Below are 16,460 nucleotides of genomic sequence, written 5' to 3'. Positions count from 1 at the left end.
CGTCACAGCGCAAGTAGATAAATAGGTACCACTCCGGCGGGAAGGTAAACGGCATTTCCGTGTGCTGCTCTGGTTCGCCAGAAGTGGCTTAGTCACGCTGGCCACATCACCTGGAAGCTGTACGCTAGCTCCCTCAGCCAATACTCCCCAGAGTCGTCCGCTACTGGACCTAATGGTCAGGGGTCCCTTTACCTTTACCTTAAAGGTAATAAATACTAGAAGGGATATATTTTTTCTGTCCAATTTCTTCAATGATAATTGTTAATAGATTTTTAAATTCTTGTTCTTGACACACTCTAATCTGGGTAATTAAAATTGGTTGGTGGGTGTTCTTGATGTGTAGAATGGATATAATATGAACAGGAATCATCCTGTAGAGTGGGAGATCAGCCAAGATTATTTTATGGTTCCTTCAAGCCATATCTATCATTTTCCCAAGGTAGATAACTTAAGGGCAAGGGTGCAAAGTTGAATGAATTATTTTTTGGAGGGCAGATAAGCCCCACCCTCAAAACTGAACCCAAGACATGGCACACATACACCATTTGAATTGCAATGCCCCTAAACTTGGGATGGGGCAGCCCCCTTAAATATTTTAGGGGGGGGAAGCGGAGGGACCTCATCCCCTAGAAGTTGGCTCCTGTGCTTATGGGTGTGAATACCTTGAACAGCATGTAGATTACAAACCAGTTGTATTTTCAATTAACACTTCAGTTATTAGCAATTGGAACTACAAAATAAAATATGAGTGCTTATTACAATGTATGAGAATTTATTTTTAAGTATGGACCTGTAACACAGCAAGTGTCTGCACACACAAGAGTGCAGTTAAATAGAAGCAGTCCACCATCTTAGGAATGGTGTCAGTTCTTTCCCTTCTGTATACAGGTGAAAGATTTTTGCATACAATGGATAGCTGAAGAAGACAGAATTGGGATTCAATCGGGATTGGAGAACAGCATGGTGTCCTCCATATGTTGTTGGGGTCCAACTCCCCTTGGCCCCAGACAGCATGTTCAGTGGACAGGGCTGATGAGTATTGTAGTCTAACAACATTGGCTATCCATGAACTACTTCAAGGTGTTGTATGTGGAGCTGTCTTTGAAGCCTCTATGGAAATTCCAGTTACTTCAAAAGAGAGCTGCTAGACTGCTAAGTGGGATCGGTTGAAGGGAACACAATCCTGTCATTTGTTAGCTGCTATGCTGGCTACTGATCTGTTTTCAGGCACTGTTCACAGTGCTTGTGCTTACCTTTTTTAAAAGCCTTAAGTGCCTTGGAAGTTGGGTGGATAAGGACCACCTTCCTCCTCATGAGCTTGGCTGAATGCTGTGAACGTCTTCAGAGGTCCTCCTTTGAGCCCTCACTCCCTGTTTATAGATAGGTGGTCCCTGGAGAGGGGACCTTCACAGTTGTGCAGGACTGCCTGGTGCTAAATTTTATGTCTTTTGCCTGGCACTGAATAACCTTTTCATTTGTTCAAACCTTCCAACATTTCCCCCCTAAGCTGATGTCCCCCCCTTAGCTGGGGATATGAATCGCCACCTTAAATTTTGAGGAGGATGGTCAGTACCTACTACTAGAGTTGCCATATTTCAAAAAGTGAAAATCCGGACACAAAATTATTGAGCTATTTTTGACAAAGTTGTTGAGCTTTCTTTTTTTTTTGCAAAACGTCAAAATGAAGTTTTGGAGCTATTTTTAAGGAAATGCACCAAAAAAATCAATACTTCTGACATAGGTTGCCATACACCTGACATTTTTACCGATTTTTGGAAATTCCACCCAGACACTATTTATGATGGACGAATCCCGGATATATCCGGGAAATCCTGGATGTATAGCAGCCCTATGCACTACGCTACATAATATTGGGGAAAGTTATTCTGATAAAGTCATCATGGCAATTTGACATTGAAATCAGTGGTACTTACTTCGGAGTAGATATGTATAAGATTGAGCTGCACACGTTTTAGTGACTGTACACTTTAAAGTTTTTTTTTATTTCAGGCTTTTTATGAGACAGTTTAGAAACTCTCAAAGTTTAAAAATGTAAACAAGCAGAAACCCTTCTCATTTATCATACTAGCCAGATTTTCTGACTGATTGATGTTTGAGACTAATCTGCCATCTCCCGCTGCATTAGCTACAACAAACATTACATTTACATACCAAGCTCATATTTTGTTTTAGTGTAAATAAACTGTAATTATAGTAAATTTGGATGTCTGTTGACACGAGCTTGTATAAATCGGTATGTTTGCAATAGAAATGTTGATCATTATGTGTCATGATATTTTGTTAAAATTTAGATGTTTGAAGGGAAAAACGAATCAATATGAATAATGAATATTTTTTGTTCTGAAATTCATGAAGAGCCTTTGTGGAGCAGAACCTAGAATAATGGAGGTGGTAAGGCATTGCCCCAATCATGCTGATTTTGAAAACATTGTTTTATTTTCAGAGACAGATTTATCTACTAAATAGCCAAAATAATTGAGATTAGATGCTATTCCCAAGCACTGAAATAGGTGAGAATTTTCCAAAGTATATTAGGAACATCTGGAACAATAACATCAATATCTAAATATGCAACCCTTGAAAATAATAATACTAATAAAAAGCCAACTTAGATTTTCTGTATGTATTCCAGTTTCCTCATAATCATGATCATGCAGAAAAATTCCCTTTTGTACAGTGCAAACCATAAAAGAACACACCTGAATCAAAACATACCGTATTTTTTGCTCTATAAGATGCACCAGACCATAAGACGCACCTAGTTTTTGGAGGAGGAAACAAGAAAAAAAATATTGTGAATCTCAGAAGCCAGAACAACAAGAGGGATCGCTGCACAGCGAAAGCAGTGATCCCTCTTGCTGTTCTGGCTTCTGGGATAGCTGTGCAGCCTGCATTCGCTCCATAAGACGCACACACATTTCCCCTTACTTTGTAGGAGGGAAAAAGTGAGTCTCAAAAAACACGGTAGTGATAATGTTGGCTTACCTGCTGCCCTCCCATTTATTGTTGGACTCCAACTCCCATTAGCCTTAACCCGCATAGCCAGGGATGATGGGTGTTATATTACATCTAAAGGTAAGCTACTTTAGCTGTAGGATAACCATGGAAAAATTAAACTGACTTACTGCTTTTTTTCTTATTTTTATCAGCAGCTGAAGCAAAATACTCTTGCTTTTTTGGGCTGTAAACCTACACCCACTTACTGTAAAGTGTAAGCTCCATTTAATTTGATGATATTTACAGCACAATCAGAATTACATAGTAATGTGTGTAGTGACTGGTGTGTCAGGGAATGGGTGAGGCATTATGGAGACGGAGATTGAGTGAGCTGCTCTGGGCTTGAGGTGTACAGAAAAACAGATTTATCTGTAATACTGTTACAGAGTCAGCAACAGGCAGCCACTCTGTCCACAGAGATACCATACATCTTTGGGGGGAAATGAGGCTTTATTCCCTCTCTGAAAAGTTAAAAGACCAGAGCAGCTCAGAACCTCCATGGGTTCTGGAGCCTCAGATAAGTTACAGTAAAGGTCTCATTCCTTGGTGCAATGACCTCAACTTTGCATTTGCAGACATATGATACAGAAAGTGTGCCCGATAACATAGGCAACAATTAGGCTCCATCTCCTTATACCAGCCTATTAGATACGTGGGAGTCCCAAGCTCTGAAGGGCTTTAAAGATAAAAATCACACCTTGAATGGGTTCTGGTAGATAATTGGTAGCCAGTGCATTTGTTGGCTACATTGTATCCCATCCTTTCTCACTTTGCTAAAAAGAGTTTCTGTCCCTGTCTGGTACCAACAAAAAATTCCTTTCTGAAGCTTCAAATGAAGTATTCAATTGGCTTTAGCCTTTTGTTAGGATTGTAGCAGAGAGACAATCTCTCTCTCTCTCTCTCTCTCTCTCTCTCTCTCTCTCTCTCTCTCTCTCTCTCTCTCTGTCTCTCCTCTCCTCCATTGTCTGGGTTTCCAAGACTGTTTCTCATATCTGCCATTTTACATTAATTGCATTGGTACAAATATTGCCATCTCTAGTTGGGCCTTAAGTGCCTGGCTTTTCCAATGTCCATTGGGTCATACCTTGTTGTCTGAGAAGCTGAACACTTGAGTACTTCTCAAAATGTGGTTGCATGTGAATGAAGGGATGTTTACAGCTGTATCCTGCATTTCCGAAATCTTGTAGAATTCTTACTTTTAAAAATGTAATCTTGAGTCCCTTGAGCTGCAGCAGGTTTGGGCTAAGGCAACAAATGTTTATACCATATGTATCAAACTCTGGATATGTAACAGAGCCATGCAGATATATATGTAGCTATCAGTGGGGTGTTCATCAATGTCTTAGAGCAATGTCTAGATATCAAAATGATGCTTGACAGCATTGGAATGGAAAGAGAAGTAGGGGAAAGAAAGGGGATCTGGATTCCTGAAATGGAATAATCTAAGTAAAGAAACTGGCTCCCTGCTTTCCTAACAGGTGATCATATAAGCATCAATGTATCTTTCCAGTATAGGTGGAACCAAGATGTAAAGATTTAGTGCTGAGAACTGTTCATGTAATTTATCCCTTTGCCATGTATAGCTTATTATTCAAAAAGGAGCTCCTTATGGAAACCTGCTTTTACATGTGCATCATTTGTGTTGGATATGATCAAAATAAGTGTCAAAATAACAGATAAGAAATGAGTGGAATTTCCCAGAAAGTACTTCCCAATTTAAAATTGTGTACAATAAACCCATTCTACTAAGATGTACATTTTTGCTTCTTCCTTGCTATGATCATGCAGAATAAATATATTAATTCTTAATATTGTTCTAAATACTTACAACAAATATATAGTACAAGCTGGTGAAGAAGTGCTTGCTGCTTTTTTTTTTTGCCACTCTGAAAGTATTTTAATGGGTAGTTTTATTAGAGTTAAATCAGTGATGCTCACTATGCATTCATTAGGCAAGGCACTTCCTCTAATGCTGAGTTCTCACTTGGACAAATTACAGTATAATCTAATTTGTCCTCTAACCAGCATAATACATGTTGATTTAATTAATTAAAGAAAGACCAATTATTGTCTGGCTTTACACCAGCAGAGAATCCTGGTGAAGTTCAAATACATTTTGCTGGTGGAACCACTGTATACCACACTTTTCTATCCCATGCTTTAGTGTTAGAGAATGAGCCAGTTTCCCTTCAGGATCTTGCAGTTGTCTCCTCCACCTCCAGACCTGCCACAAGGAGGTGGTCAGAAGCTTTTACTCTTTTTTTGGAGTCACTGTGGTTCAGTGTGTTGTCCAAAACCCCAAACAGTGGTTAATTGTAACTATGGTTAGTGCAAAGAAGTCAACTTCATAAATTGGGACCTGAAGCTGGTTTGAATCTGTGCAAGGCACTTCAAGACAATATGATGCACTCACCAGCATGTGTGGCCGGATCCTGAATGCTGCATTCTTGCACTCCATTGATGAATAAACACTTTTTGCCATTCTCATGTGCTTTATACCTGCCCAAAGGGGACATGCTGTCTAGCCTTGTAAGGAAAGAAAATGAGCCAGAGCAAGCATTAGACCAGGCATCCCCAAACTCGGCCCTCCAGATGTTTTGGGACTACAATTCCTATCATCCCTGACCATTGGTCCTGTTAGCTAGGGATGATGGGGGTTGTAGTCCCAAAAACATCTGGAGGGCCGAGTTTGGGGATGCCTGCATTAGACATCTGCTGAAAAATTTTCTGTTTCAGCAAGCCTATCCAGACACATGATTTACTTACCTATATGTGTTTTAAAAGTTTTATTGATTTTATCTTTGCTTTTAATGATGGTGGTCTTATGTATGGATCTTAGTTGTTTTATCTATAATTTGATTTTCTACACCATGTGGAGAGGTAGCTGTTTGTCTTTTGGATGAAGCAGTTTATAAATGTTCTAAATATATAAATTAAGCACTGATAGTCCATACTCTGCCTTGGGGTCTAGCTTCTGGTACAGATTAACCATGTAAATGGAAATGGACCATGTACATTTGGAAATGGATAATGAAGATGCAGTAGTTGAGATAAAATTATAAGCCTGAAAAGAAACAGCAAATTCATTTCGCCAATTAGCCTGCCTTGGTAAACATCTGCAGTAACTAGTAATCTATGAAAATGGGAATGGGATTTGGTCATTTGACAGTGTTTCTTGAGATTTACTAGTAAGTGCAAGTATTTGTAACATTTCCCACTGGTAGTGTTAGAAACTGAAATATGAAAGCTAGGAGCTAAATGGCACCTTAAAAAACCTACACAACAACTGAATGTCTAGGCGCGCTTTTTTATAGCAAGAATACAAAGCTGAAAATGAATGATCTGCAGTTCATTTTTCACATGGTCTAACCCTTCCCCTGCCCACCCCCCAGTCTTCTTAAGAGGGTTTCTTCTCCAGTCTTCAGAGAGTAGATGGAAGTGGAGATCCAGAAAAAGATTCTCTTTTCCTTCCACTCTGCAGTTTTAATCTGAAATCTTAAGTGCAGTACTGCACCCAGAGCTCAGAAACTGCTCACACTAATGAAATTCTCTGTCGCAAAATGCTCCTAGAACAATGGGAGTTTCGAACACTGCCCACTGGTGTCATGAAAAGTCTACTTTAGCAGTGATTGTTAATATCTGCCAAGTCTGCTGAAAAATATGGTCATGCGTGCCCCCTGTGTGTGTGTTTGCACACCCACAGCCATCGGCTACAACTTGCTGTAAGGTAACATCAGAACACATTAAGATGGTACATCATCTTAGACAAAACTGCCAGAAAGGCAGTGTGCCAAAATTAGAAATAAAATAAAGTGTTTATATATGCATATATTTATTTTCTTTAATAAAAATTATGTGTATACGTGTTTGTAATCAGTTTTTTTAGGCATCGTTTTGGAGGATATAGTTTTAACATATCAGTATCAATAAATATATATATGGTTAAATATAGCTGAACACTGTGGCAAGAGCAGTTGAGTTGTGAAAATTCTAAGGAGTTAAAATGTAGCCTTAGGCGCTTCAGCCACCTTAGGAGAGAAGGAGTTAACAGGTTAGCCCCCTTGGTTATTTGCTGCATGCTTCCTTGCCTTTAGGAGTAAAAAAGAAAGCGATGATAACATTGTGCCTGGGCTTGTCTCTGCTGAGTTTAGGGTACTCCTGGGGTTTTCGCAGCTAAATGTAAAGCAAGCTAGAACATGCTCACTCCTGATTTTCTTGTTTTTCTTTCAACCCTTTCAGTGCCCTGCAGGAATCATTAAATCAAAACTTCATGCTGATCGTCACCCATCGAGAAGTCCAGCGGGAGTACAACCTCAACTTCTCAGGAAGCAGTACCATTCAGGAGGTGAGTTCTGTCTCACAGCTGAAGAATAAATGTAGCTCATTATAACTAATGTCAGCTTTGTTAAAGAGGGCTTATGTATTCAGGCTGCAGACTTCCTTTCGTGTTTCGTTATTAAGTTTTTAGCTTTTAATTAACTGGATGATGAAAGATTACTGTAGGTACATCAGATGGTGTGACCTACATATAAAATTTGCATTAATTTTAGCCCAAAGCAGTCGTGTATTTGTTCCATGTTGCATTTTAGTAGCAAAATGCATTGCCAGAGATGAACTAGTGTTGTCTAGTTAGGCTCCCCCTGCTTTCTTTCTTGATTATATACTACTGTGTTTTCCTGTATATTCCTTGTGTCAAACACACTGCCATTGTGTTGTGTCATCTTGGCTGTGAGTGGAATGGCAGAGAAGTGGTGTCTTTTTAAAAATGATATCACTGTTATTCTGTAAAGCAGCCAGCAAGGGGTGATGTTGCAAAGAACAGTCCCCTTGCTGATTGATCCTTGAAAGGCAGATATACTTCCGAAAATAGACATTGCCCTCTATTTTAAAAGTTGAAATCCCTGTCTGTTCCATAACATTGTATATTAAAATCAAATAACTTGATTCGCTGTTTTTTTGTGCTTATCACGACCCATTTGTAATGCATTATTCTATCCAGTTCAAAATCAAGCCAAACACCTTTAAACACAGATCACTTTGTATACATCAATGCCTTTCTGAAGGCATTAATGGGACAACTCTAAAGACTCTTCTATGTATGCACAGACCTCCATGCATGATGCTTGGACGTTAGCAGCTTTTCCAAGGTTTCTTATTTTGAGTTGATCTTAGCACTAGGGCTTGTAATACTAAAAGCAAACCTCTGCTGTTTTAACATCAACTTTTTGACTCTCAGAAACTTTAAGAATGTAGGCAATCAAACCTTGTATGTGGAACTGTGTGTGTCAGTGCAGAATGCATTAATTAATATTGTTTTTCGCTTCAGTTAGAAGCAAGCAACTTACAAATGAATAATCGAATTGGTTTTTATTGGTCTTGAAGGACCCTACAATATCATGTAATGGGTCTGAATGCTTGTATCCTATCACATTGCCTTCAGTACATTGTAGCAACTGCTTGTGATGAACAGCGGCCTTACAAATAAACTAAATTTGGGATTCCAGTGAATTAAGAAAACAATTAGATTAGATCTGTTGTGTTTGTTGTCCTCCTCTGACAATTGTAGCATTGTCTGACATTCCTACATGCCAAATGGAATTGTTCAGTGCTAACAAGGATTAAAATGTGGGGTCTTTAAGATGAAATCCCCAAATCTACTGTCTGTTAAGATCACATTAATTTCAGCAGAATGTGTGATGGGTGCATGAATTTAAGAATCAGGTTCTAGATCTGACTTGATCACATTTTATATAACCAATTGAGGATTTTCACATTAGTTGGGGAGTGCCTCATTGAATAAAGCAGCATTCATACAGATAGAGATTTTGCCCATAAGTAAAGGTTAGGAATTAACTGATGTACTTCAGAAAATAGCAGTATGATGCTCAGAGGCATTTGCCCCTTTTTGGAAAACACCCCATCCCAGTGCTGCATGCTAAACGGCTTCCTATAGTGAAGAATCTCAAAAAGCAATTTGTGTTGTGGAATGAAGCGGGCCGTTTTTCTGTTTTTCTTTTCTTTTTAATGAACATCTTGGCTATGTGCAAAAGATATCTAAACTGTAGACTTCTATTTTGCATTTCAGCTCAAAAATTTGAATTAACATTTTTCGCATTAGCAGTTAAACAGAATCAGTTGCCTTCTGTGAAAGGAAGTGTTAATTATTTAAAACATTATAATCTGAAGTTGTTACTGGTAAATTTGTCATTTCCTCTGTTTCCATTCAAATGTGGGTTTTTAAAAAATATCACAAGTTTACATATACTTTGTTATATGGCAGTAATTGAACATGTGCAAGTTGCAGTTGTTGGCCACCAGAGGGCAGGAAGGACTATTCAATTATTCTCTAAAAATGCTATCCCGTGTTTTCAAATTAGCTTCCCGTATATTAACAAAAAGGAGTATAATGGCTGAGTTATTGTTTGATTTTCAGATAATTGGCATATTGCGTGAAGGAGACTTAATTTCACCCTTTAAAATTAAACAGGGAGATTTAAAAAGACATAAAATATTCATTAATGTTCAGTGATTATAAAGCAGTGGCATATATTTATTTTACCTTTATTACTGTTTCGATGGGAAAATACTGCAAATATTTCAGAAATCGAGTTGGCCATACTGACAAGTTGAAATGTTTAAGCAGTGTTAATGCAATCTACTCACACCTGATATCCTATGCAGAAAGATTCAAAATGTCTACATCAATTATTAAAGGAAATACTTAACATTCTAGGAATGTTTCAGGCCTCAAGACAACTATTGGATGCAACTGTCTCTCCAGACTCAGTTACTTGGAATATTTAGGAGTATTTTAATGCCTGAATGACTGGCAAGCAATACTTTTTAAATTTATTTTTCCATACTAAGTAGGGTCATGAATATTTTTGTAGTCAGCTAATGATAAATCTGTTAGATTGGTAGACATGAATTTATATTCCTCCCCTAGTTTCAGGCACTTTGATTTCCTTTTGGAATGTACATTGAAGAGTGACAAAGAAACAAATGAATTGAAATTGAAATCCTGGTAAGAGAGTGGCTAAAAAAAATTAAGAAACATTTGCATGAGAGTTCCTTCTGCTCCCAGTTTGGCAAAAGAGTCTGTTTTTAAGAATGAGTGTGATGCAAGGTGACACTATGGTAACTTTATGCACTGGTAGACTGCAGAGCCTATGCTGGTCCTGAATTTAGGTACGAGACCAGCCTAGCTGAAAATTAAAGTCTTACGTTGACTGGAGGTCTTTTAACTGTGCGTTCCTGCTGCATAGACACAGTCTTAGAATATAGATGGGGTTGACAAAAACACATGTTTTATTTGGGTTGCCTTCTCCCAGTAAATTTCAGAATGGCAAGATGTAGTGTGTGTTAAATGGTTTTATATCTCCCTCCTTTGATAAAAGATTTAATTAGCAGTTCATGGTGCTGAAATGAAACATCAGTTAATGCAGGATCTCTAAAACTGGGACCGTAGGGAACTGTCTTACATCGTGTCAGACCATTGGTCCATCTAAGTCAGTATTGTCTACACCAACTGGCAGCAGCTGTCCAGGGGTTCAGGTGGGGGCCTTTCCCAGCCCTTCTTGGAAATGTCAGGGATTGGACCTGGGATCTTCTGCACGTAGAGGAAATGGTCTGCCACAGAGCTGTGGAAAATGAAGTGGGTGAGAGAGTAGGAGTCAAAATTTGGAAACAGTGATATCACGTTGGCCTATTTGGCAAAATAATCTTTGTCACAAGTTTCTTATTTATTTATTTAGGGTGAAACTATGTGAGGATGATGAAAAGCGTATCTATTTGTAATTTATGAGTTCTATGTTTCTATTTTATAAGTGTGTTTTTTTAAAATCCTTAACACTTGCAACAGGATAGATACATGATTTAAGTTTTGGCATATAAACATGTTAGTATTGCAGTAGCGCATAGGCAGCCGCTCTCTCCATCCCTTGTAACAAAGCACAAGGTAACACTTGAATCACTGCTGTATGTCTGGCACCTGGTCCTATGCTTATCTCTTGCTTTATGGCAGAAGATAGAATGGGGCACAGGAATTAGCACCATAGAAGGATATATTGGTACAACTGTGTGGAGTAGAGCACTATACTTTGAATCATTCTCCATCTGAACACGTGAGAGTTATCAAAAATCACCATTTCCTATCAGAGTAAAATTTCATGAAACAAAAGTTGTGATGTTCAGTGTATTTTCTCTTCAGAAGCTCCATATAATGAACCTGCTTCCTTGGTGGCGGTGGTTTGTTTGTTAAATTACAAATATGCATACTGGGTATCATAATGGGATTTCTCTAAAACTAAATTAATTGTTTTATATGAATATATCACATTGACTTTCTGGAACAGGATTAAAACTCAAAGCAGCAATACTTAAAAACATGTCAAAACAGAAGTTCTGATTTATGTCAGATTGGAGCATCTTTTTCTTTCAAGTTATTTTAGCCTCCGAATATTAAGGGAAACAATAGTAAGGGGAATAAGCATATAGAAATCAGTTTCATTCATTTTAAAAGTGTTTCAGCTTGTGATTTCCAGCTGCTTTTAAGAATTAAGAATGTAAGCTGCAGTTTAGCTAGATAATCTGAAAGTCTGGTGTCCATGAAACATACACTAGGGCTTGAGAAAGAGATGTCATACCCTGTAGCAGCTGGTTCAAATCTAGGATGGAATATAGAAAAAGGAAAGTCTTAAGATGAACCATTCTAAGTCAGGTCATCAGGGGCAACTTCAAGTGTAAATATAAGAGAAAGGCCTATAGCATATAAGTTATCCAATCTACTACTTGTTCCTGACTTGTGGAGGGATTTGGAACTCTTTTCAGGCTGCTCAAAGAGGATTGATAGGATAAGAGAACAAAAAATGTGCAGGAGAGAGAATACTCACATCTCTGGATCATTACCTGTTACAAAAGGGGATTTGAGCAGCTTGGAAGGGATTGTCTAGACTAGGGATGGCATTCAGCCAAATTTTACACCCACTGAAATTAATGAGCAGGATTGTGTTAGATCCATTAATTTTAATGGGTCTACTGTGAGTAAAACTTAGTTGAATAATGCCCTGAAGTGAACAACATGGTTCTCTCCAGATGTTGGGTACAACTCCCAGCCAGCATGGCCAGTGGTCAGGGATGATAATAAATGTAATCCAGCAACATCAGTGTTGCCTTTTGTTGGTCTAGATCACATTATAGACCATAATGTCAGGAAAGGCTTTGCTGGATCAAACTGAAGCCCATTTAATTGAGCATCCTCCTCTCTCAGTAGCCAATCAGATGCTTAGGGGACACCACAAGCAGGGACTGAGTTAAGCAGTCTTATCCCCAGTTGTGTCCCCCCCCCCCCAGCAACTTGTATTCAGAAGCATGCCATCTATGATCCTGGCAGTAGGGCACAACCATCATGGTTAGTAGCTGAATCTTCCGCAAATTTTTCTAAACACCTTTTAAAGTCAGCCAAGTTGAGTGATACATCCCATGGTGGCAAATTCCACAGTACTTCATTTTGTGTGTCTTGAATCTTCCAATATCCCTTTTTTCCATGCCATGCATAATATTATACCTGCCTATCATGTCATCCCCCACCTTACTCCACTTTTTCTAAACTAAAAATCCCATATTTTGGTCACCCTTTTTCTGCACCTTTTCCAGCTTTACAATATTCTTTTTAAATTAAGGTGAGAAGAACTGTACACGCCAGAATTGCCACACCATGGATTTGTATAACAGCATTATGATATTGCCAGTTTTGTTTTCAATCCCTTTCTAAAGATCCCTAACATAGACTTGGCCTTTTTCACAGCTGCTACACACTGGGTTGACATTTTCATCAAGATATCTACCATGACTCCAATCATTCTTTCCTGGTCAGTAACTGCCAGTTCAGACCCTACTAGTTTTTTATGCAAAGCTAGGATTCCCCCTTGCTTAGATTGATTTGCATTTACCATTTTAATGCCCGTTTGCTAAGTTTGGAAAGATCCTTTTGGAGCTCTCACAAATCCCACTTTGTTTTTTACCACCCTGAACAATTTGGCATCACCAGCAAACTTGGTGATCTTCCTGCTCGGCCGTAACTCCAGAACTTTTATGAACAAGTTTAAAAGCACAGGTCCCAATATGTTTCCTTGTGAGACCCGATTTGTTACATGGTTTTGTTGGGAAATTGTCCATTTATTCTCATTATCTGTTTCATGTTCTTTAACTAGTTACTGCACCTTTAGAGCAACAGGACTGATAGGTCTCTTTTATATCATCTCATCATCTTACATCATAGTGCATTTGGAGGGCTTCTTAGGCTCCTCACCTAAGGTTGAGAGGGAGTTATTTAAGAGGCAAAGACTCAGAAAAAAACTGTGGTAGCTGATTTGGTTTCAGATTGTTTCTTCTAGCTGCTTTCCAGGTGGGCTAGAACACTAAAGCTGATGGAGGACTTGACTTGGGGAAGAAGGTGCATTAGGCTTCCAGTTTTTACACCATGTCAGCCTATTTATTATATCAAGAACTGTTTATTTCATAAAATTTATATAGCCCTTGATTGTTTTTTTTAACCCTCAAAGCAATTTCCAGAGAGAATAAAGCAATACAATTATCAGTAAAAAGAACAAAAACAGCACCCATAAAACAACTCTGTAAATCATTCAAAACTATTTCACTAGCTGCTAAGTTTGGGGTATAGGGGATTCCCAAAATTACATCTTTAACAGGATAAGAGGGGCAGGTTCATGGTGTTACTAAGTTTCAAGAATAATGGGATTCATCAATTTTTCACAGTGATCCAACATCTGCTTCACAAAAGGGGCAATCAAGCCAATCTTGGTTTTGCAGATAGGTCTTCATATTTGAAGTGATGCTGATAAGGTGGGATGTGCAAGTCATATTTAGATCTCAAAAGTCAGTTGAAGCATTTCTAGATGATGACACTTCATTGTGGTGGCCATGTAAATAATACTTTCCCATTCTGATTTGATAGGTATTGTCTCAGGTTTGTGTATGGCCACAGGCACTTCTAGTATAGAAAGGATGTAAAGGTTTACCTGTCCATATCCAGTATATTAAGAAATGTTTTATTTATTTGCCTTAATGGATTATTTAGAATATTAATGGCCATCATTCCCTAACCAGCATCTTGGTCATACCTTTTTGATAAAATGGGGTAGAAAAGCAGTTCAGGTCTCCTTCACCTGCCTCAAAACCCACAAATTTTCAGCTAAAGAAAGAATTACCTGATAAGAAGTTTGTGCATAGAATTCCAGAGAATGGTTGTTCTGTCCAACCACTTTGATAAGTCTTCATATGGCTCGGAACAGTTCCTTTGTAGTAGTGGCCCTGAGGCTGTAGGGCAGGGATGGAGAACCTATCATCCCTGACTCCTGACTATTGGCCATGCTGGCTGGGGTTGATGACTTGGAGCCAAACAGCATCTGGAGGACTATGGTTTCCCTTTTTCAACTGTAGGATGACTTCCCTGAGAAAGGAAGTTGTGGCAAAACACCCCTGTTTTGTTTGACTTTTGAGCTATCCAGATAGGCTATGAATTGAGCTGGGACAATTAGAAATCAGTAGATACTTTTTGTTCTATCTTTAAGTAACACCAAATTGTATCTTTAGACAATTATTATTCATACTTACTGTATGGCGTGCCTTTCACCAAATGGCCCTAGGGTGGGTTTTCTGGGGTGACAGAATTAAAATAAGCATAGTGTACAATTATAATCCTAAAATCAAACTATAAAAATAATTAATATAGGAATAACAAAATAGCAGTACAGAGCAACCAGCAGTGCAGAAGAACAGAAGGCACTCACTCAACCAAAAGAGTAAAGAGATGCATCTTGATGAGTTGTCAAAAGCATACAGTGATGGTGCAGTGTGCACCTTATAGGGTAGGTCCTTCTACAGTCTGGGGGGCACCACAAAGAAGGACCCCCCCCCACACCACTCAAACCACAGAAGGTTCAACCTCCCTTGCTGATTTTAGCACCAAGGCTGGTTATGGGAGGAGGCACTCCTTCATATAATTGCACCTAAGTTGTTTATGTGAAAGTTAATACTTTAAATTGCACCTCTTAGTGAATTGACAACTGGTGCAAATCTTTGGAAGCTGCATTTGCACTAGTTGCAGCTTCCAAACAGTCTTCAAGGGCAGCTCCACATAGAGCGCATTGCAGTAGTCCCATCTGGAAGTTACCAGAGCATGGATCACTGTGGCCAAGCCGTCTTAAGTTCTTGAGTTTCTGGGAAAGCAAGCTATAAATGATTCAAACAAATCAATAAACTCAAACAGATCAGGCTACAGCAAGTTCTAAGTAGCTACTGTAGGTTAGGGTCAGGTACTGCAGGACTGAAAGTGCTCCCAGGAATGACAAGTGTTGGTCTAACAAAGCCCAAAGCCTAGTGAGCTTTTATATCCTCAAGCAAGGTTTCCCATCTGTAGGGAATTTGTCAATGCAACCATTTAATGGCATTGGATTTTACCTTCTTCCAAAGGGACCCTACGGAGAATAAATTGTTTAGGGTGATGCAAAGCGACTCCTTACTAAAAAGTTTTGATCTTCTACATTAATAAGTCTGGAAACTGAATGTCTTTTCTTAAAGACATATTTTAAGATATTTTCCAGCAGATTCAAGAACTATGAGAGTTTGAGTGCAGGCTCAAGATATTTAGATGAGGATTCACTGTCAGAGAACATGGGGGCTGCATCTGAATTACAGCGTTTGACATGGTGCAACACATGATGGAACATCAACAAATTGTTGAAGTGCATAAGAAGATCAGACCAAGTGGGTGGGTGTGAAGGGGGAAAATGGTGATGGTATGCTGTATGCCACCTTGCTCAATGTTTCAGACCAATAGGAGGTTGATATCACCTGTATATTAAGCCACAGATCCTGGTTTAATACACTGAACAAGACAGAATATAAAGTTGGCTTAATATTGTGGCTTGTTTGAATGTCATTAACTATAGTTCTGGATTCTTGCAGAATGGGGAAGCTATGGTTGAGTGTCAAATTCAGGTTTGTTTTGCTACTGATGTAATGGGAAGAGTGAAGTGGCAGAAAAGGGGCTGCCTGCATGTAGGTCCATGCTGCATGTGGTGCATAGCCTGGATTATTAAACTTTGTTTTCATGTGACCATTGTGAGTAAAGAACTAGAGGATGGTAGAAATTCTGGATTAACTGGGTATTGCGTTATGTGTTACACTCACGGATATAGTATCTTTTTTATTTGGCCACCAACCTACTTGCCACTTATTATCCTGTATCAATCTAGTAAATTTACATGACATCATTGACTCTTAACAGGTGAGGGGGGGGGTAAAAGAGAATAACAATATGATTATTTGAGACTTATGAAAAACGAATGTCTTAAAGTGGTATCGACAAAGTTCCATAAACTACATCAGAAACCATAGATACATTATTTGTGGTACAGAGT

General features: G+C 38.7%; 1 protein-coding gene across 1 annotated transcript in view; it reads left to right on the top strand.

The window, feature by feature from the left end:
• Positions 1-16,460, top strand: part of FAF1 (Fas associated factor 1) — a 166,837-nt gene that overhangs the window by 34,333 nt on the left and 116,044 nt on the right. Inside the window, exon 7 of the mRNA XM_081913955.1 lies at positions 7,258-7,363. Coding sequence (XP_081770081.1) covers positions 7,258-7,363 — 106 coding nt within the window. The remainder of the gene's footprint in view (positions 1-7,257; positions 7,364-16,460) is intronic.

Source organism: Podarcis melisellensis (genome assembly GCF_964234715.1).
Source record: "Podarcis melisellensis genome assembly, chromosome: 6".
NCBI classification, from domain to species: Eukaryota; Metazoa; Chordata; class Lepidosauria; order Squamata; family Lacertidae; genus Podarcis; species Podarcis melisellensis.
This window is presented reverse-complemented; position numbering and strand designations above follow the sequence as displayed.